The 17506-nt window shown below is 39.6% G+C and overlaps 1 protein-coding gene across 9 annotated transcripts in view; it reads left to right on the top strand.

Moving 5' to 3' along the window:
• Positions 1-17506, top strand: part of LOC140487859 (citron Rho-interacting kinase-like) — a 221205-nt gene that overhangs the window by 123063 nt on the left and 80636 nt on the right. For all 9 annotated transcript variants that reach the window (XM_072587208.1, XM_072587209.1, XM_072587211.1 and 6 more), the window contains 8 exons: positions 1948-2073; positions 4973-5068; positions 5495-5611; positions 5889-5998; positions 8007-8181; positions 11551-11748; positions 12323-12376; positions 16950-17147. In XM_072587208.1, coding sequence (XP_072443309.1) covers positions 1948-2073; positions 4973-5068; positions 5495-5611; positions 5889-5998; positions 8007-8181; positions 11551-11748; positions 12323-12376; positions 16950-17147 — 1074 coding nt within the window. The remainder of the gene's footprint in view (positions 1-1947; positions 2074-4972; positions 5069-5494; positions 5612-5888; positions 5999-8006; positions 8182-11550; positions 11749-12322; positions 12377-16949; positions 17148-17506) is intronic.

The following is a 17506-nucleotide window of genomic DNA, read 5'->3' on the forward strand; positions in this document are numbered from 1 at the left end:
GCTATCAGTTCCGTTGCCTTTGCCGTTTCTCCAAACTTTACCAGGCCCTCTGATTTTAACTGTTGGCTATAGCTTCACCAGCCCTACTCCAAAATCCACATCTTTCTTAGTTTTCCCCGCCCTTATTTCCTCATACTTTGTCTGATCTCATAATGACCACAAAATCCATTCATTTAATCCCATTCCAACTGAACTGCAGACCACCCAACTGCTGTCCTGGCCCCATCCCAGCTGACAGTGTAACTGTTTTAAAAATAAAGAATGCTAAAGAACCTCAACGGGTCTGGCACTATCAGTTGAGAGAGAAAGAGAGAGAATGTTTCGAGTTCAATATTACTTCTTCAGATTCTAAGTTTTTATTTCGGATTTCTTGCACTGGCAATATGTTGCTTTATTGTAAATATAACAATTTCTTTGTCTTGGGTACTATTCTCCCCCCTTCCATTTCAAAGTTACATTATAACCCTGTCTTTGCCCTAACCTGCCTTTACAAATTGAAGACCTAACCCCAAACCCTTTCCTCTTAGATCTTGATTATTGTCACTTCTGAGATCAATATGTCTTTTCCACAACTCTTACCACAGCATTGAAATTGCTCTAAGCAAAGTCGTAAGTCCCATATTCTGAGACTGATCATTTTGAACAAAATCTCTTTACCATCTTCAAACACACTTTGCCTTTGAAACAACAACCACATCTCTACTTCCTCTCCTCATTTATCCCGCTATGCCTTTGTTACCTAATTGTTTTCAGCCAAAGCATTTCAGCTCATGTTTTTTTCCTTCCTCGGTGCTTTTAACTTGTCATGGTTTTAGGTATGTTCGCTGAGCTGGGAACATGATTTGCAGATGTTTCACCTGCTGTCTAGGTGACATCTTTAGTACTTTGTACCCTCCTGGAAAGCTTCACAGGAGGCTCCAAAGCACAGAAGATGTCACCAAGACAAGGACAAAACATCTGCAAATCAACTTACCGGCTCAAAGAACATACCCACAATGGCACCCAAGCTACAAATCTTTACACAAGGCTTTTAACTTGGTTAGGTGTGGCGTGATGGGAGAGCTGTTCCTGCCCTCAGCACCAGCTCTTGAGGTCCACCTTGTTGTTTGCATGCTTTCCCATGGACACATGTCAGCTTCCAAGAAAATTTTGAGGAATCTAAGTCTGTTACATTATTTTTCAAATCTTCTATAGGTCTTTTTCCTTCCTATCTCTATAAGTCCCTCCAGGAGTATTACCACCACATAGCTCTTCATCTCTCAGTCAATGGGCCCTTGTGCATTTTCCTGATCCTTCATATCCACAGGCACTTGTGTCTTCTGCTATCTAGAGATTATGCTCCAGAATTCCCTCCTTAAGTTTTGTGATAGAGAGGGTTGTATGTTGTACAGCACTGGAAAATAAGTATCTTTCTTTTGTGACAATGATGAATGCATTTCAAAAGTGCTTCATTAGCTGTGAAGTGTGCTGGAATATCCTGAGGCTGTGAAAGGCACTGCACAAATTCAAGCCATTATGTTTCAGACAAGTAGCCATTTGATTAATTTGTCTAACATGCTGTTAAACATACAAGAAAGTTTTGATCAATCTTGCAAGGTTTGCTGCTCTTTGGAGTCCCAGGCACGGTTTACATGCAGTAAGCACAGACATGACTATTCATTTAATAAGTGATTATCTTTTTAAATTATAGATGTTTTGTTAACATTACCATTAAGTAACTTAACATACATTTGATATATGGGCATGCTGTTAACAATTTGGTGTGAAATATGACTTGAAAATTGCAGTATCCTGTTTGTTACCTTGTATGCATTTAAGGCAGAGTTTTCTTTAAAAAAATAATAAAATGGCTGACAAGTGGTTTAGTTTTGCAATCATTTGGGGGGGGTTGTGTGTGAATCATAATTGTAGATCCAGCAGTAATCTTTCCTGTGTTCATAATTGTAGGAACGCCGCAAGTCCCTGGAGAACCAAGTGAAGCGTCTTGAGATGGTGGAGCGGAGAGAAAACAAGCTAAAGGAAGATTTGCAGACAAAATCTCAGCAAATCCAACAAATGGCTCAGAAAATCCTGGTATGTGTAAAAAGCTGAAAATGATCATCAGGGAATCATATTAACAGTGTAAGGGCAAACCTACCTGTTAGGAAGCTAATGAAAATAAATTGTTTTAATTCTTTCACACAATCCTGGCCCTTCATCTCCTTCATGGTTGGGTACTTTTACAGGGCCACCCTCCTCACCTAGCTGAGTGGGCAAGCTACCATTCTGAGGATATTAGCACACTGTTGTCCAAGTTGTCCACCAGCAAATCATATATAGGTGATCTGGTGTTGTTTCATTACTATTTTCATTCTACCTGTAGCTTCCCATAGTAATGTTCAAGGTGAACCAGCAAGAAAACTGAATCGGTTCTCTAAACTGTTACTTTTCCTTAAACTGTACTGGAGTGATGCCTGACACTGTCTGCTGTAGTAGCTATAGGCTGGTTGTTTTTTGATTCTGCAGACTTGTACAACTTAATGTGCTGTATTAGCCATCATAATGATTGTTGTAAAGTCATCTTTTGTCACATTGTTATGCAGGAATAGAGTCTTATTGGAAAATTATTAAGATACTGGGGCATGAGGATCAGAGAAGATAAGTTATCTAGATGTGTGAGCCTTTCCTTTGCAAAAGTAGGAAAGGTGACTTTGGGCTGGGGTTTGGTGGGGGTGGAGGAAGAAGAGAGATGTATTGTTATAAAGAAACACAATGTCCTAAACATACTGTGAATCTTGGTTTCTAGTGTTAACTTCTCAAATAGTCTATCAAGCAGAACACTAAAAAAGGTAATAAGACTGGTTACTGAATCAACAAACAGAAAAGGAATTCAAGACACTACTTGAGTTTGACAGCAAGATTTTAACTAATTTTGCTGTAGTTTTTCACATGACTTTTTTCACCGTCCAGCATTTTGATGCCAACAGTTTTGGTGAAATAAAGGTGATTTATATTGTGATGGTGTTCTGCTTGAAGATGTAATATCGGATTTTAATAAACGAGTTATCTGGGGATATTGAAGTCTTTAGTACATTGGCCTTTGGCATTACATGAGGTGCAAGATACTTAAGCTGTGAAAAGATTTGATGTCTGATGCTTGTTTCACAAATTTAGGTAGTAATTAAGTTTTTGTTTCATACACATTTCAAGTACATTAAGGGTAAGGAGATGACTAGGGAAAGAGTGGGGCCCACTAAAGGCCACAGTGATAATTTTTGTATGAAGACAGAGGACATAGATAGAGTTCTGAATTAATGCTTTTTGTTGGTGTTAACTATTGAGAGGGATGATGTGGATACAGAAACCAGGGAGAACGATTGATAGAATTAAAGAAATTAGCATGGATACAGAGGAGTTCTGAGTGGTCTGCTAGGCTTATAGAAATGATTTAGACTTGAATATAGGAGCATTGATCTGCAAGTTCGTGGATGATGTGAAAATTGGTTAGGTAGTAAGTAGTGAGGAAGATCTAAACCAAGTGATGAGCTGATCAGAGACAAATGGAATTCAATCCAATAAAAAGGAGGTGACAAACAAAGCAAGGGAAAATGCAGTCGCTGCCACTGCCACAGGCCCGAATGGCAGGAGAGTGCACTCACTACTGCCTGCCTCCTATCACTGAGAGAAGCCACGTCTGATACTCCGCACGCGGCCCACTCTCCCTGCTGCACCAGTGCTGCTGACCAACCCACCACCAAAAAGAAGAGGGGAGAAAAGACCAAAGTAAAAATAAAGCAAAAGAAAAGAGCAGAAGCAAAAGAAAAACAAAGAAGGAAAGCTAATGGGCCTCAAGCAAGCCCTGTAACTCCACCGCTATCTTGCATTGGAAGGCTGGAAATTGGATAAAGTAGTAAAGAAGGCGTATGGAATACATGCCTTTATTTGGTGAGGCGCAGAGTTTACAAGCAGGAGAAGGTTGCTGTAACTATATGAAATATTGGTTCGGCCACTGCTAGAGTGTTGTGCACAGTTCTGGGATCTACCTTATCAGAGGAATGTGGTTTCACTGAAGAGGGAGCAGAGGAGATTTACCAGGATGTACCCGGTGAGGCGATGGCCTAGCTGTATTATCGCTGGGCTGCTAATCCAGAAACCCAGGTAACGTTCTGGAGACCTGGGTTCGAACCCCCCCACTGCAGATGGTGGAATTTGAAATCTGATTGTGAATCCATTGTCAGAAAGACTCAATGGTTCTAGAGTCCTTTGGGGCAGGAAACTGCCTTTGTCACCTGGTCTAGCCTACATGTGACTCCAAACCCACAGCAATGTGGTTGACTTTTAACTGCCCTCTAGGCAATTAGGGATGGGCAATAAATGCTGGCCTAGCCAGTGACGTCCTCATTCTGTTGCCTGGACGAGAGAGTTTTAGTTCGGAAGATGGTGGTCGTTTTCCTTGGAAAGCAGAGGAAACTGAAAGGAAACATGATTGAGATGTATAAAATTATGAGAGTCATAGACAGAATACAGGAAGAAACATTTTCCTCATTGACCAATCAATATCCTTGGGGCATAAATTTAAGGAAAGGGGCTGGAGGTTTAGTGGAGATGTAAGGAATTTTTTTTCACTGAGTGGTGGGAATCTGGAACTCACTGCTTGTGAAAGTAGATTTAAGTATTTGAATATACACTTGTAATGCTAAAGCATACAAGGCTGTGGGCCAAGTGCTGGCATATGGGTTTAGCTTGGTTGACTGGTTGTTTTAGACCAGTGTAGATGTCCATGCTGTAGACCTCTATGACTATGATTCTGTTGTGATACCAGCATCTAAACAAATAATTCACCTAGTGATTTTTGAGAAGATTTGTAGCTCCAGGTTGATGATAAGTATGTAAGTTAGCTCGCTGAGCTGGAAGGTTTGTTTTCAGACGTTTCATCACCATGACTAGGTAACATCAGTGAGAGTCAATGATCCTGCTCTCTATTCTAACACAGGAGTTAGAGGAGAGCTGGTGTGAGGCTCAGGCAACAGCTCAACGCATGGAAACCAATCTCCGACAGAAAGAGCAACTCTATGAAGATAAAATGAAGGTAAGGAACAGAAATGTTATATTGGAAATTTGATTCTGTAACAAGAGTAGCAAGATCTTGTTCTGGTATCTGGGCGTTTAGATTTAACTGGTTATCAAACCAGTCAGGAACAATGCCTTGACAACAGCAATATTTCTGCAATTTATGCCAGCCATTTTCAGTACTTTTCCTTTCACTCAATATATCCACTTACCTTAAATGTGGAGCAAGCATCTTAGTTGAAAATAGCCACTGATAGGCCTGTTTGTTCCATAAGTTTGAATGAAGAAACTAACAGTTGTTACAAAAGGGGTTAGGAGAAGAACATTTTCTGACTGGTACAAAATGAATCCAAATTTCCCCCCCATGACACGTGAACAATGCTGTTTGTCATTACTTGTGGAAAGCATACTATAATCATTTTATTTGTGTTGTACTCTTTTATAGGTTATGGAAGCTCAGTTGAAGATGGGCATTGCTAATAAGGAGTCCTTAGAAGATTCTCGCCTCAGGCATGAGGAGGACTCTCGTAAAAAGTGCAAACTGATAGATGATCAGAAAGCGGTATGTGAGAACTTAACAATAAAGCAAGACATGTAGTAACTGAAAATGTTTAGCTCTGACTGAAGGGAAACTCAAGAAATCTGTTTGTGAGCTTAAATTGCTATGAAAGTTGGCTGTTATTAATAATTCCATTTTAAATTGTAACCGATTCTCAAGATGAACTGCAAATTTCAGATTAGAATGCTTTCTCTCATTTGGGCTTTTGTCCTGCTCTTGCTTCTTGATCTTTGTTGTCTGGTCCTCTACTAAGCTGATTGTAGTGCATTTCATATTTCAGACTATCAATGCCATGGATTCGAAAATAAAATCTTTGGAGCAGAGAGTAGCAGAACTCTCAGAGGCAAACAAACTTGCAGCAAATAGCAGCATCTTTACTCAAAGAAGCATGTGAGTCTCGGATTGTCAAAGTTTATAAAATAAATACATGGTTATAGGGTTAATTAAATTGACAGCCTATAGTTTAATTGTCAGACACAATTTATTTAACTCCTCTCAGTTTGTTTGCTACAGTTGCCATCTCCTTAAAAAAAAAGTATCTGTACAGAGGGTGCCTTCTAATTCATGTGCATAGTTAGACCTGGAGTGGAAGTTTGGGTGAAGTATGCAATAGAATAATATTTAGGCACACCTAAACAAATATAAACAGGAGGACAAAGCAATCAACAGAAGTATATATGTTGGGTGAGCAGGGCTGGCAAATGTTGATCTTACTCCTCCTGTATTTAAAACCAGTCTAAATTGCAGAGGAGAGCATGTTCTCAATCTGGTCTGTTATGGTATCAGTTGATATATCCCAGTTTTTAGTAGTGATAGAACTGATTTGTGGATTTACGTGTAAGTGGAAAAAAATACAGAATTGTTCAATGTGACTACCACAAAACCATTAAAGCTTATACAAATCATTGTAATGATAAATTGGTTACATTAGTAAATGACAGCCCAGTTAAAAACAGCTAAAATTGTAAAATACACTTTCACAAACAGATGAATTCCATGAAGTTCGATCAAAACTTTGTCAATCATGTTAAACCTGTGGAACACCAGCTTCTACTTCCGCATTAATGTGGACATTCATTACAGGTTTGCAATATGGTGGGGGTAGAAATAGAATCACAGAAACTAGGAGCAAGATTAGGCCATTTGATCCTTCAAATCTTCTCTGCCATTTAGTATGATCATGGCCAATCCTCGAAGTCAGTCTCATATTCCTGCTTTCCAACCATAATACTAGATGCCTTTAAAATCTAAAAATTATCTTTTTTTTAATATTCAGTGGTTGATGGGGAAGGTTGAAAGGAGCTGAGATAGGATTCCCAGTGGCAGGATGTCAATTAAGTGCATTAATGAGACAATTTACCTGAGCTTGAAAGTATGGGTTTAAGTTGTGCCTGCCTTGGGAGTGTGTGGTGACATGTCCAAACTGGTTGTTTAAAAGTAATTTAAATGGGAGTCACATTGACTTCTTGCACCCATGGAAGGATGACCAGAAGCATTCATGGGAGTGAGAGGATTTTCCTCACGATAATTGACTCTGCCCAATCAAAAGACCTGGCATTAGCCAGTGTATGGCTGCTCATAGGCACTCTATAACTTTTGTTTCTGACCTTGCCCTGCAATCCCATAAATTACTGGAGTTCCACTAAAATCCTGAACGTTGGATGGGTACAGTTCCACAAGTGGTCATCTTTCTTGCTGGGCTTTTGGCGTGAGGAGTTGCCAGTCCCTGATTGTTTGGCAGCTCTCAGTAGCCAGGACTTCCACCTCTGGGAACCTTCAATTGTGGAAGGCTCAATGGTGGTCTCATAAATGCCTGAAGGGCATCTGATTGCATCACATCTTAGCCCATGAAACTGATGGGTCTTGCCCTGCCAGGTCTCCAACCGGTGGGCAAGACCCCACCCCCACCACCTTCAAAATCACCTGCTAAAATCCTGTCAATCATCTATTCATTCAAATTGAAGTAAAAGATCCTGTGGTGCGATTTCAAAGAAGAACAGGGGAGTTTTTTTACACTTCCTAGTCAATATTTTTACGTCATGAGTCATTATCATGTTGCTGTTTATGGGGGCTGCTTGAACAAATTGGGTGCAATGTTTCTAAAACCACTATATTTACTACACTTCACAAATGCTTTGTTTGCCGCAAGATCCAATGATCATGGAAGATGCTTCATAAATGTAAGTCTTTTCTTTTAGCTGAATTAATAATTTATATTGTAAAAAACAGTAATTGAGGTATGTTGAATAAATGAACAGAACAAATTATTCAAATGATACAAGTACATAAGCAAGCCATGAGTAGGATGCTGTCTTTATCAAGATCAGTTTGTCTGGGTAGCTACTCTATGCAACGCTTGAGCCTATTTGTAATTGTGACTGTCTAAATTTCATGGCAGGAAGGCACAGGAGGAGATGATTGCAGAGCTCAGACAGCAGAAGTTTTATTTGGAGGCTCAGGCAGGGAAGCTGGATGCTCACAACCAGAAACTGGAGGAACAAATGGATAAAATCAACCAGGATGAACAAAGCAGCAAGAACAAACTATTAGAGCTCGAAACCAAGCTCAGGGAGGTGAGAACATACAAATGGTAATGAGGAAATAATAACTTGTCATTGCATCCAATCAGTTTTAAAGATGTGAAATTTGTGTATTAGCTGATAAGTGATGTAACGTTTTCACTACATTTTGTTTTTGTTATTGATTCACACAATGAGGGCATTACTGGCTAGGCCAGTATTTATTGCCCATCCCAAAGGACAGTAAAGAGTCAACCACATTGCTCTGGAGCTCCATGTAAGTCCATACCAGGTAAGGATGGCGGTTTCCTTCCCTAAGGGAAGTTAGTGAACCAAGTGAGTTTTTCCCAACAATCAACAATGGATTCATGGCCATCCTCAGACACTTAATTCCAGATTTTTTAAAATTGCATTCAAATTCCACCATCTGCCATGGCGAAATTTGAACCCAGGTCTTCAGAACACTACCTGGGTCTCTGGGTTAACAGTTTAGCAATAATGCCACTAGGCCGTGGCCTCCCCTCCATTAGGACCAGGCATTGTCCATCTGCAAAAAATAATCTAACCAGCTCTCCATGGAATTACCGTTACTGAATCTCCCACAGTCCATCTCTTGGCAGTTAGCATTGAGCATAAATTGAATTAGTCCGGTAAGGTGACTCAGTGGTTAGCACTGCTGCCTCACAGTGCCAGGGACCCAGGTTCAATTCCAGCCTTGGGTGATTGTCTGTGTGGAGTTTGCACATTCTCCCCGTGTCTGCATGGGTTTCCTCCGGGTGCTCCGGTTTCCTCCCACAGTCCAAAGATGTGCAGGTTAGGTGAATTGGCCATACGAGATTGCCCATAGGTGCATTAGTCAGAGGGAAATGGGTCTGGGGTGGGTTGGGCCGAAGAGCCTGTTTCCACACTGTTGGGAATCTAATCTAATCATAACTCAGAGACTGAGAATACTGTATTAAGTAACTCACCTGTCTGTCCACCAATCTCAGAAGTGAGATAGAACCTTCTCATTTTGTCTGGGTGGGTGAAGCTTTAGGATGCTTGACACCATCCAGAACAAAGCACCCTTGATTAGCAACCAACCAACTAACTTTAACGTTCACTGCCTCTGCCATCAACTCACATTGGCAGAAAATGAGTGCAAACTTTAGGATGCAAGATGTATTGTGTTAATGCACCAAGTCTCCTTTGATGCCACCTTTCAAACTTGAGGTCTATAGCATCCAGAAGGACATCCAGAAATAAGGGAATATCCCCACAAGATTCCCCCCCAAGAAAGAAACCACCCTTAACTGGAACTTAATGTTTCACTTTCACTATTGCTGGATCAAAATCTGAAACTCCCTTCTGCAGAGCTCTGTACAAGTGCCTTCACCATGTGGACTTCAGTGGTTCAAGAAAGCAGTTCATCACTAACAAGTAAAGCCATCAAAAAATGGGAAAGTTCTCTAAAGCTGTAAATTTGCTACATGTATAGGACATTTAATCTAATTGGAAAAACTTTTAAATGCTTTACAAAAAAAAACTACAGATGCTAGAAATCTGAAATAAAACGAAGTTCTGAGAAACTTAGCAGTCTGGCAGTTTCTGGGGAGAGAGAAACAGATGACATTTCGAGTCTGGTATGACTCCCCTTCAACACAATGTAAAGCAAAGTTTGAAATTAAGTCGCGTGAGATATTTGGGCAAATTTTAAAAAGTGTTAGCAAGTTTTGAGAAGATTTCAGGTTGAGGTTCTGGATGTAGGTTTGCTCGTTGAGCTGGATGGTTCATTTCCAGACGTTTTGTCACCATACTAGGTAACATCAGTGAGCTTCCGGATGAAGCCCACTTTCTATTTATGTTAATAGGTTTCCTTAGGTTGCAGCTTCATTTGTGGGTGTTAGAATGATTGCTTCTATATTTCAGTATTTGGTCATTACATGTTGTTTTCATGTAGATGCTGGTTTGAAGTTCCCCATTGACTGTTTGCGCTACTGTGACATTTAGGAATGGCAGTTTGTTGTTGTTTTCCTCCTCTTTAGTGATGTTTATGCCAGTAAGGGTATTATTGATGGTCTTGAAGGTTTCTTCTAATTTGTTTCATTTAGTGATGACAAAGGTGTCATCCACATAGCGGACCCAAAGTTTGAGTTGGTTGGTTAGCAGAGCTGTTGGCAGTAATGCAGAGATCGAATAAACAGCTAGCAACAGAAGTAATCATTCCAACACCCACAAATGAAGCTGCATTATAACATTATTTCGATGAGCCACTACATACTGCAACACAGAGGAATGATGCAGAGCAGAGGAAAATCACCTATGCAGTGTATTCAAAGAGAACAGGTACCCAATGAACACAGTCCGCCGATTACTCAGCAACAAATGCAAACAAGCAGACAAAACACGCCCAGAAACCCTAGTCACTCTCCCCTACACAAGGACATCTTGGAATAAGCTGCCAGACTACTCAGATCTCTTAGCATCATGGTAGCCCATAAACCCACCAACACACTAAAACAGCAGCTAATGAACTTGAAAGACCCTATACAGACAACAAGCAAAACTAATGTCATTTACAAAATACCGTGCAAGAATTGTAACAAACGCTACATTGGACAAACAGGCAGAAAACTAGCCAACAGGATACATGAACATCAACTAGCCACAAAAAGACATGACTCACTCACCAGTATCTTTACATACAGATGAGGAAGGACACCACTTCAAATGGAATAACACCCACATCTTAGGGCAAGCCAAACAGACACTCACGAGAATTCCTGGAAGCATGGCATTCCAACTGGAGTTCTATCAACAAACACGTTAACTTGGATCCCATTTACCACCCCATGAGAAAAAGAGCAAGAAATGACATCACCACAGGAAATGACATCACCAACTCAAGGAAACCTAAACACATAAATAGAAAGTGGGCCATACCACCAGTGCTTCATCCGGAGGCTCACTAATGATGTTACCTAGTATGGTGACGAAATGTTTAAAAAGTGTGCTTGAAGAGATCATTTTAAAGAGTGTGTTAAAGGAGGAAAGAGATATAAAGGCAGAGAATTTTAATGAGGGATTTTCGGACCTTTGGGCCTTAGCAACCTGAGACATATCCACTAATGGTGGAACAGCTAACATTGAGAATACTTTAGAGGCCGGAATTAGAGGAGCATGAGTATGAGTTGTGGAATTAGAGGATTTGGAAATCAGGAGGGGTCAGACCATAGAGGAATTTGAAAACTAGGATAAGAATTTTTAAATTGTTGCAATGCTTAAATAAGAGCCAAAGTTAGGATACAAGATTCAATCAGGTAATGATAAAATTACACTAATTGAGCTGGTTTGCCCCAGCATAAATCTGTGGTAAAATCAGTACACACTGCAGCAAATGTTGTTGATAGCTATATTAAAGTTGATTTTTATACCATTCCACAGGCCAGTTTGGAACATGAGCAACAGAAATTGGAACTGAAGAAGCAGGGGAATGAATTGCAATTGGCTTTGCAGGAGAAGGAGGCTCAGATTAGGAGTCTGCAAAGCACAAAAACTGCCCTGGAGAACCAGTTGCAAATGGCCAAGGCAGAGTTGGAAGAGACCACTGCTGAGGCAGAGGAGGAGATCCAATCTCTGAGGGTCAGTATCACCATCATGACAATCAAAGTGCAGGTTGATACCACCCACTTAATTTTGGGACACTCCCTCATGAAGCAGTGTGTGTTTCTGGAAGCTGTGTAGTAGGAAAAGTGTAATTTTTCTGTTGCTATGAAGTAACCAAGGAAACAATCAGCTTCTAAGCAAGTTCTTTAAAGAATGCTGTAGGCACGACATTATTATGAAGTGCATGTTAACAAAAGATGCCTTTTCCTGTGTATACATCTGAAACCATCTTTGGCATTTCAGGCAAATGTTAACTGAATTGCTGTTTTGCCCAAATCTAAATTGAGATCCATGCACTGTCTCCTGTCACAGTCATCCTTTTTAAACTATGCTTTATGCATTCTGATAGAGTGAATGCTACTCACGAGCTTCTACTGTTTAGTTATTTAATCACTGCAGTGCAGCTTGTTTATCACATAAGAGAACATCTACAAAGAATTTCTGTATAAAGTCTTCTTTTTAACATTAACTCAGCCACGAGTACACTCTTCTTACTATGTAGTAAAGCTACTTGGCAGAATCTTGTGATACATGTATTTTGTTTTTTCAGGCACACCGTGATGAAATTCACAGCAAGTTTGAAAGCCTTCGAGAAAGTTGCACAGTATGTAATGAGCACTGAAAGAGTTTATGCTGATTCCAAGCATTATTATTGGTATTTTTGCCATTTTGCTGCATTGTTGGATTGAACAAGGTATCTGACTGCCCTGAATGGAGTAAATAGAGGGGGATGGGACGGCTTTTGTGGTAATATGACTGGACTAGTAATCACTTGCAGAGAGAGATAAGTGGAAATAAAAATATGATGGGTGTTAGGTACAATTGAGAACAAAGCTAAATACAGAAGGTTCAGAGAGGATGTGAGAAAGCAGGTATGAGAAACAAAACAGTATTATGGGGGGGAAAGAAACTGGCTACTAATAAAAATCTATGTGATCTTCAATAAGTGCATGAATGATAAAAGGTTGGCAAAAGGAGCATTTGGGCCAAGTAGGGACCAAAAGTGGATTTACATTTGGAGGCAAGAAGCAAGCCTGAAGTGTTAAATTAAACTTTGCATCTGTCTTTAGCTTTGAAACAGATGCTGCTCACACATGGTAATATTGAAGGTAATTCAGTCACTAGGTGGGTTTATAATTGATAAGGAAGCATTGGACAAGTTGTTGGTACATGAAATTGATAAGGCACTGGGACCAGACTAGATGTATCCAAACTTAATGAGAATGGAAATTGCAGATTTATGAAAATCTTCTCTGGATTTTGGGTGTGATGCTGGAGGATTGCAGAATTTCAGACCTTGTGCCCTTTTTCAAAAAAGTTTGAAAAGATCAACTCATCAATATCCAATTATGTCAGTGGTGAGGAAGCATATTGAAAACATTGTTCAGGAAAGCATTAATCGTGATGTGGAAAAGTGTGGCCTGATTTGCAAGTTTCAGCATGGATTTCCCAAGGAAAAATGATACCTAAATAATGAGAAAGAAGGCCTTTGATGTGGTAAATGTGAACTTCCAAAAGACATCTGATACATTGCCACGCAACAGACTTGTGAAGAAATTCGTAGGTCATGGAATAAATGAGTCAGTAGCAATGTTGGCTGAGAGATATAAAACAGTAATAATATTGGATATCTTTCGGGATAAGAAGAAGGTTTTCTATGGAGTTCCCAGTTCAGTATTTGGGCACATGTTTTTCCTGATGATTTAATTCTTAATGAATGGGGAGAGATTTTGAAATTTGTTGAAGGCACAAAACTTGGAAGAACAGTAAATTTTGTGAAGACTTTCAAAAGGGCATTGATATGTTGGTGGATAGGTGGCAGAGAAAGTTCATTGTGGAGAGATGTGAAGTGATGCATTTTGGTACAAGAAATATGGAGAAACTGTATAACATAAGGGTACTATTCCAGAGGATTTGCAGTAGCAGAGGGACCTGGGTATGTGTATGTGCATAAGACAATAAAGGGGGCATGACAAGTAAAGTGAGCTGTTAATAAAGCATACAGTGTGCTAGACTTCGTAAACACGGGCATAGAGTACTGGAGCAAGGAAGTTATGATGAACTTAGAATACAACAGTTAGACCTCAGCTGGAGTATTGTGTACACTGCTGGGTGCCTCATTCTAAGAAGGATGTGAATCCATTGGCAAGCACACAGAAGAGGTTTAAAAGAATGGTCTGAGGGGTGAGACCCTTCAGTTATGAAGAAAAATTGAGAAGCTGGGACTGTTTTCCTTGGAGAGAAGAGACCAAAGAGGATATTTTAAAGAAGTTTTCAAAATCATGATGTGTGGAGAGGGAGAAGCTGTTCCCACTTTTCAGATGAAAACTAAACAGTATGGTATTAGTGTTTTGCGAAGAAGTAAAGTGAGGTGAGAAGAACTTTTTCACTGAACAAGTAATTAGTGTTTGGAATGCACTGCCTGGAAGAGTGCTAGAAGCAGGTACAATTGAGGCATTCAGAAGGGTGTTGGATAATTATTTAAGTAGAAACAATACACATGGTTAAGAGGAAAAAGCAGGAGATTGTGCTCATATAGCCAGTACAAACTCGATGGGCTGAATGGCTTCATTTACACAATGATTTATACTTCATAATTCGCGCTGAAAAGTTGTAGATCTTTTCTCAGTAAAACTTAGATGGTGTGTATATTTTAGTTTACCTTTCAGTTGATATTCAGCAATCACAAATTTTGCAATTATCTTGAGTAGCCTTGACACTGAAATAAAACTCCCTGACATATTTTATCTTCTGGAATCAGGCAGTGCTTTCATAGGATTTATCTCTTGACTTCAATCATCATCAGGGATATTGCAAGATCAGATCTACTTTAGGCTTATAGTGTCAATAAAATTTATTGAACAAATGACAAGTGCATAAATAACAATGCATATTTTTATAAAAGACGCTGCAGGACCTTGAAAGGTAAATAATAAAAGGTTGCAATTTGCCTCCTGAATTACTCATTAACTTTTGAGATACATTGGGGTCCAAAGTTTGTGAGAAGATTTGTAGCTCGGGTGCTCATTGTTGTGGTTCTGTTCGCCGAGCTGGGAATTTGTGTTGCAGACGTTTCGTCCCCTGTCTAGGTGACATCCTCAGTGCTTGGGAGCCTCCTGTGAAGCGCTTCTGTGATCTTTCCTCCAGCATTTGTAGTGGTTTGAATCTGCCGCTTCCGGTTGTCAGTTCCAGCTGTCCGCTGCAGTGGCTAGTATATTGGGTCCAGGACAGCTGGAACTGACAACCGGAAGCGGCAGATTCAAACCACTACAAATGCAGGAGGAAAGATCACAGAAGCGCTTCACAGGAGGCTCCCAAGCACTGAGGATGTCACCTAGACAGGGGACGAAACATCTGCAACACAAATTCCCAGCTCGGTGAACAGAACCACAACATACATTGGGGTCTTTTCAGCCTCTGTACTGAAGAAACTGGATACATTCTTGATAGTTTTAAGTAGTTCTCTTAATTCATTTCCATTCATTCAGACTCGTGTTTATTTCCCCATCTGTCGTGGGTTTGAATAACACCAAAATAACTGACTGTCACGATGCATATCTGAATTAATCTCAAACCTGTGTTTTTGTGAATGTGGTGTCATTTGTCTGCTTCCCTGAAATCCACAATGTAAAAGTAATTTATAAAATGTATTTGTATTTGTTTAGTTGGGTGATGTGAATTTTATTTAGGGCTTACTTTTAACAGTGTACTGTGACTGGATTTAAAGAGACAACCCATTAAGCTGAAGCTAGAAAAATTACTTTTTTTTTTAAAATGTCACATTGCATCCAAGTATTTTCAAGTTCCTGCTACATCTTCCTTCATCCCTGCGTAAAATAGAAGTGCAAAAGTGTAAACATATGATTTAGTGAAGCTGGAATGTTTCTGTGCTGTATATTGGTCAGCATGAATTTAGTCTGGCTTTTACCATTAGAATTGGAAACGTGTAATGACTGGTCAATGTTGGGGTGCATATTTGTGGTACAGTGATGAACTTCATTTACAGCCTCACGAGGATACGCAATTTCTTTTGGTTCCTACAGTCTTTTTTTCTCCACAATATCCCTACAATTATCATTGCAGTGTTGATGTTTGATTGCTAGATTGAATAAAAATGGGAGACATTTTTGGAGCTGGGAAAACTTAAAAGAATTAGTTCAATGGTTTTATTTCTATTTTTGAAATCTCCTTCCTGGCCACTGCCAGATGGATTGAGAGGCAGGTTTGGTTAAGCACTTAGGTCTTGGAAACTAGACTGCAGCTGTAAACAGAAAGGAAGAAGTGATGTGAGGCTCCTGGGGAAGCTCTAGAAAGATGTAGGGAGACAAAAGGCTAGGAAGTGTTTGGAGGAGACAGAATCTTGGAAGACATTCATGGGAGGGTGGGAGAGCATAGAGATGTGGGGGCTAGGTGATATTGGGGAAATTGAACTTTGTTCATGTTATTTTTGTTCTCCCCAAAAACTGCATACCCTCATAAGTAGACCATTATAAGAATTTATGAAGCTCTTCAATTCCACCAAGAGTATCCTCCTTAACACTGACCAGTCACTATTCATTTCTATCATCAATGATTAAATTTAAGCTGCCCATTTTACAGCTCCAAACTCTTCTCTTCATTGGACATTATTGCATATGTACGCTTCTGTTTCACATGTTGATGACAATGGCGTATAGCAAGTTCACAAAGCAAGGGTGTATTGTGTGTGTTTGGGGAGCAGGAGAGAGGTTGAAATTCTTCCTAATTAATTGTTTGAGCTTACAACTCCGTCGACTGGTCAGGATATACGCAAGTAACTTTGAAGAGGAAGTTTCATGTGGTAACAGAACAGTCTGTAAGGGATTTTGATCAGATTTCCAAGCTTTGATGTGTGGATTTTTTTGAGTGCTCAGATTTTGAGACTTTTCATGGTCTGGCAATTCACATTCAATAAAAAGGAAAGAAGGGGTAATAGGTCACAATTATTTACCCAATGGACTCTGACTGTAATTGTAACTTAGGATGAGATAGAATGATGGGACTATGTTTGAGTTAAGTATTAGCACTAAAATGATCTAGAGCTTAGATTTTATTCAAATACATTTGAATGCCTAAATAGCAAAGTGCATGTTTTAAATATTTCATGCATACAGATGAAAGACTGGAACGTGTATGTGATTGTGTTGCCTCTGCAATAGGTTATTTCAGATCTGGAGGAACAGTTAAATCAGTTGAGCCAGGAAAATGCTGAGCTGAACAACCAGAACTACTACCTCACCAAGCAGCTGGAAGAGTTGTCTTGTGTTGGAGATGAACGAGCTCAGCTCCGGCTGGAAATGGGCAGGATGCGTCAGGAGCTCTCTGACCAAGAGCTCCAACTCAGTAACCAAAAGCAGGTTAGTGCATACCTATTGTTTAATTTACCTTAAGGTGCTTTTCAATATTCTATCTTTTTATCAGGCCTACTGATAATACTTAAAGTAATTTTTAAAATGGTTTTAATATAATTCATGCATATATAATATATATATATATATTATTAATTAAAATCTCTGTATTGTACCATCAGATTCAGAGCTTTTGTGTATGGGTATTTGGGAGACCTTGGTATTGACTCAATACTCCAGGTTTCTCAGTTCTGATCCAAGCCAGTCACTGAGACAGAAACCAAACGGGTTTTTTTTTGTGTATATTTATTAACTATAAGTTTTACAATTCCTTTTTTCTGCCAGTCACATTATTTTTTCTGTTACAT

Source organism: Chiloscyllium punctatum, chromosome 17 (genome assembly GCF_047496795.1).
Source record: "Chiloscyllium punctatum isolate Juve2018m chromosome 17, sChiPun1.3, whole genome shotgun sequence".
Taxonomy (NCBI): Eukaryota; Metazoa; Chordata; class Chondrichthyes; order Orectolobiformes; family Hemiscylliidae; genus Chiloscyllium; species Chiloscyllium punctatum.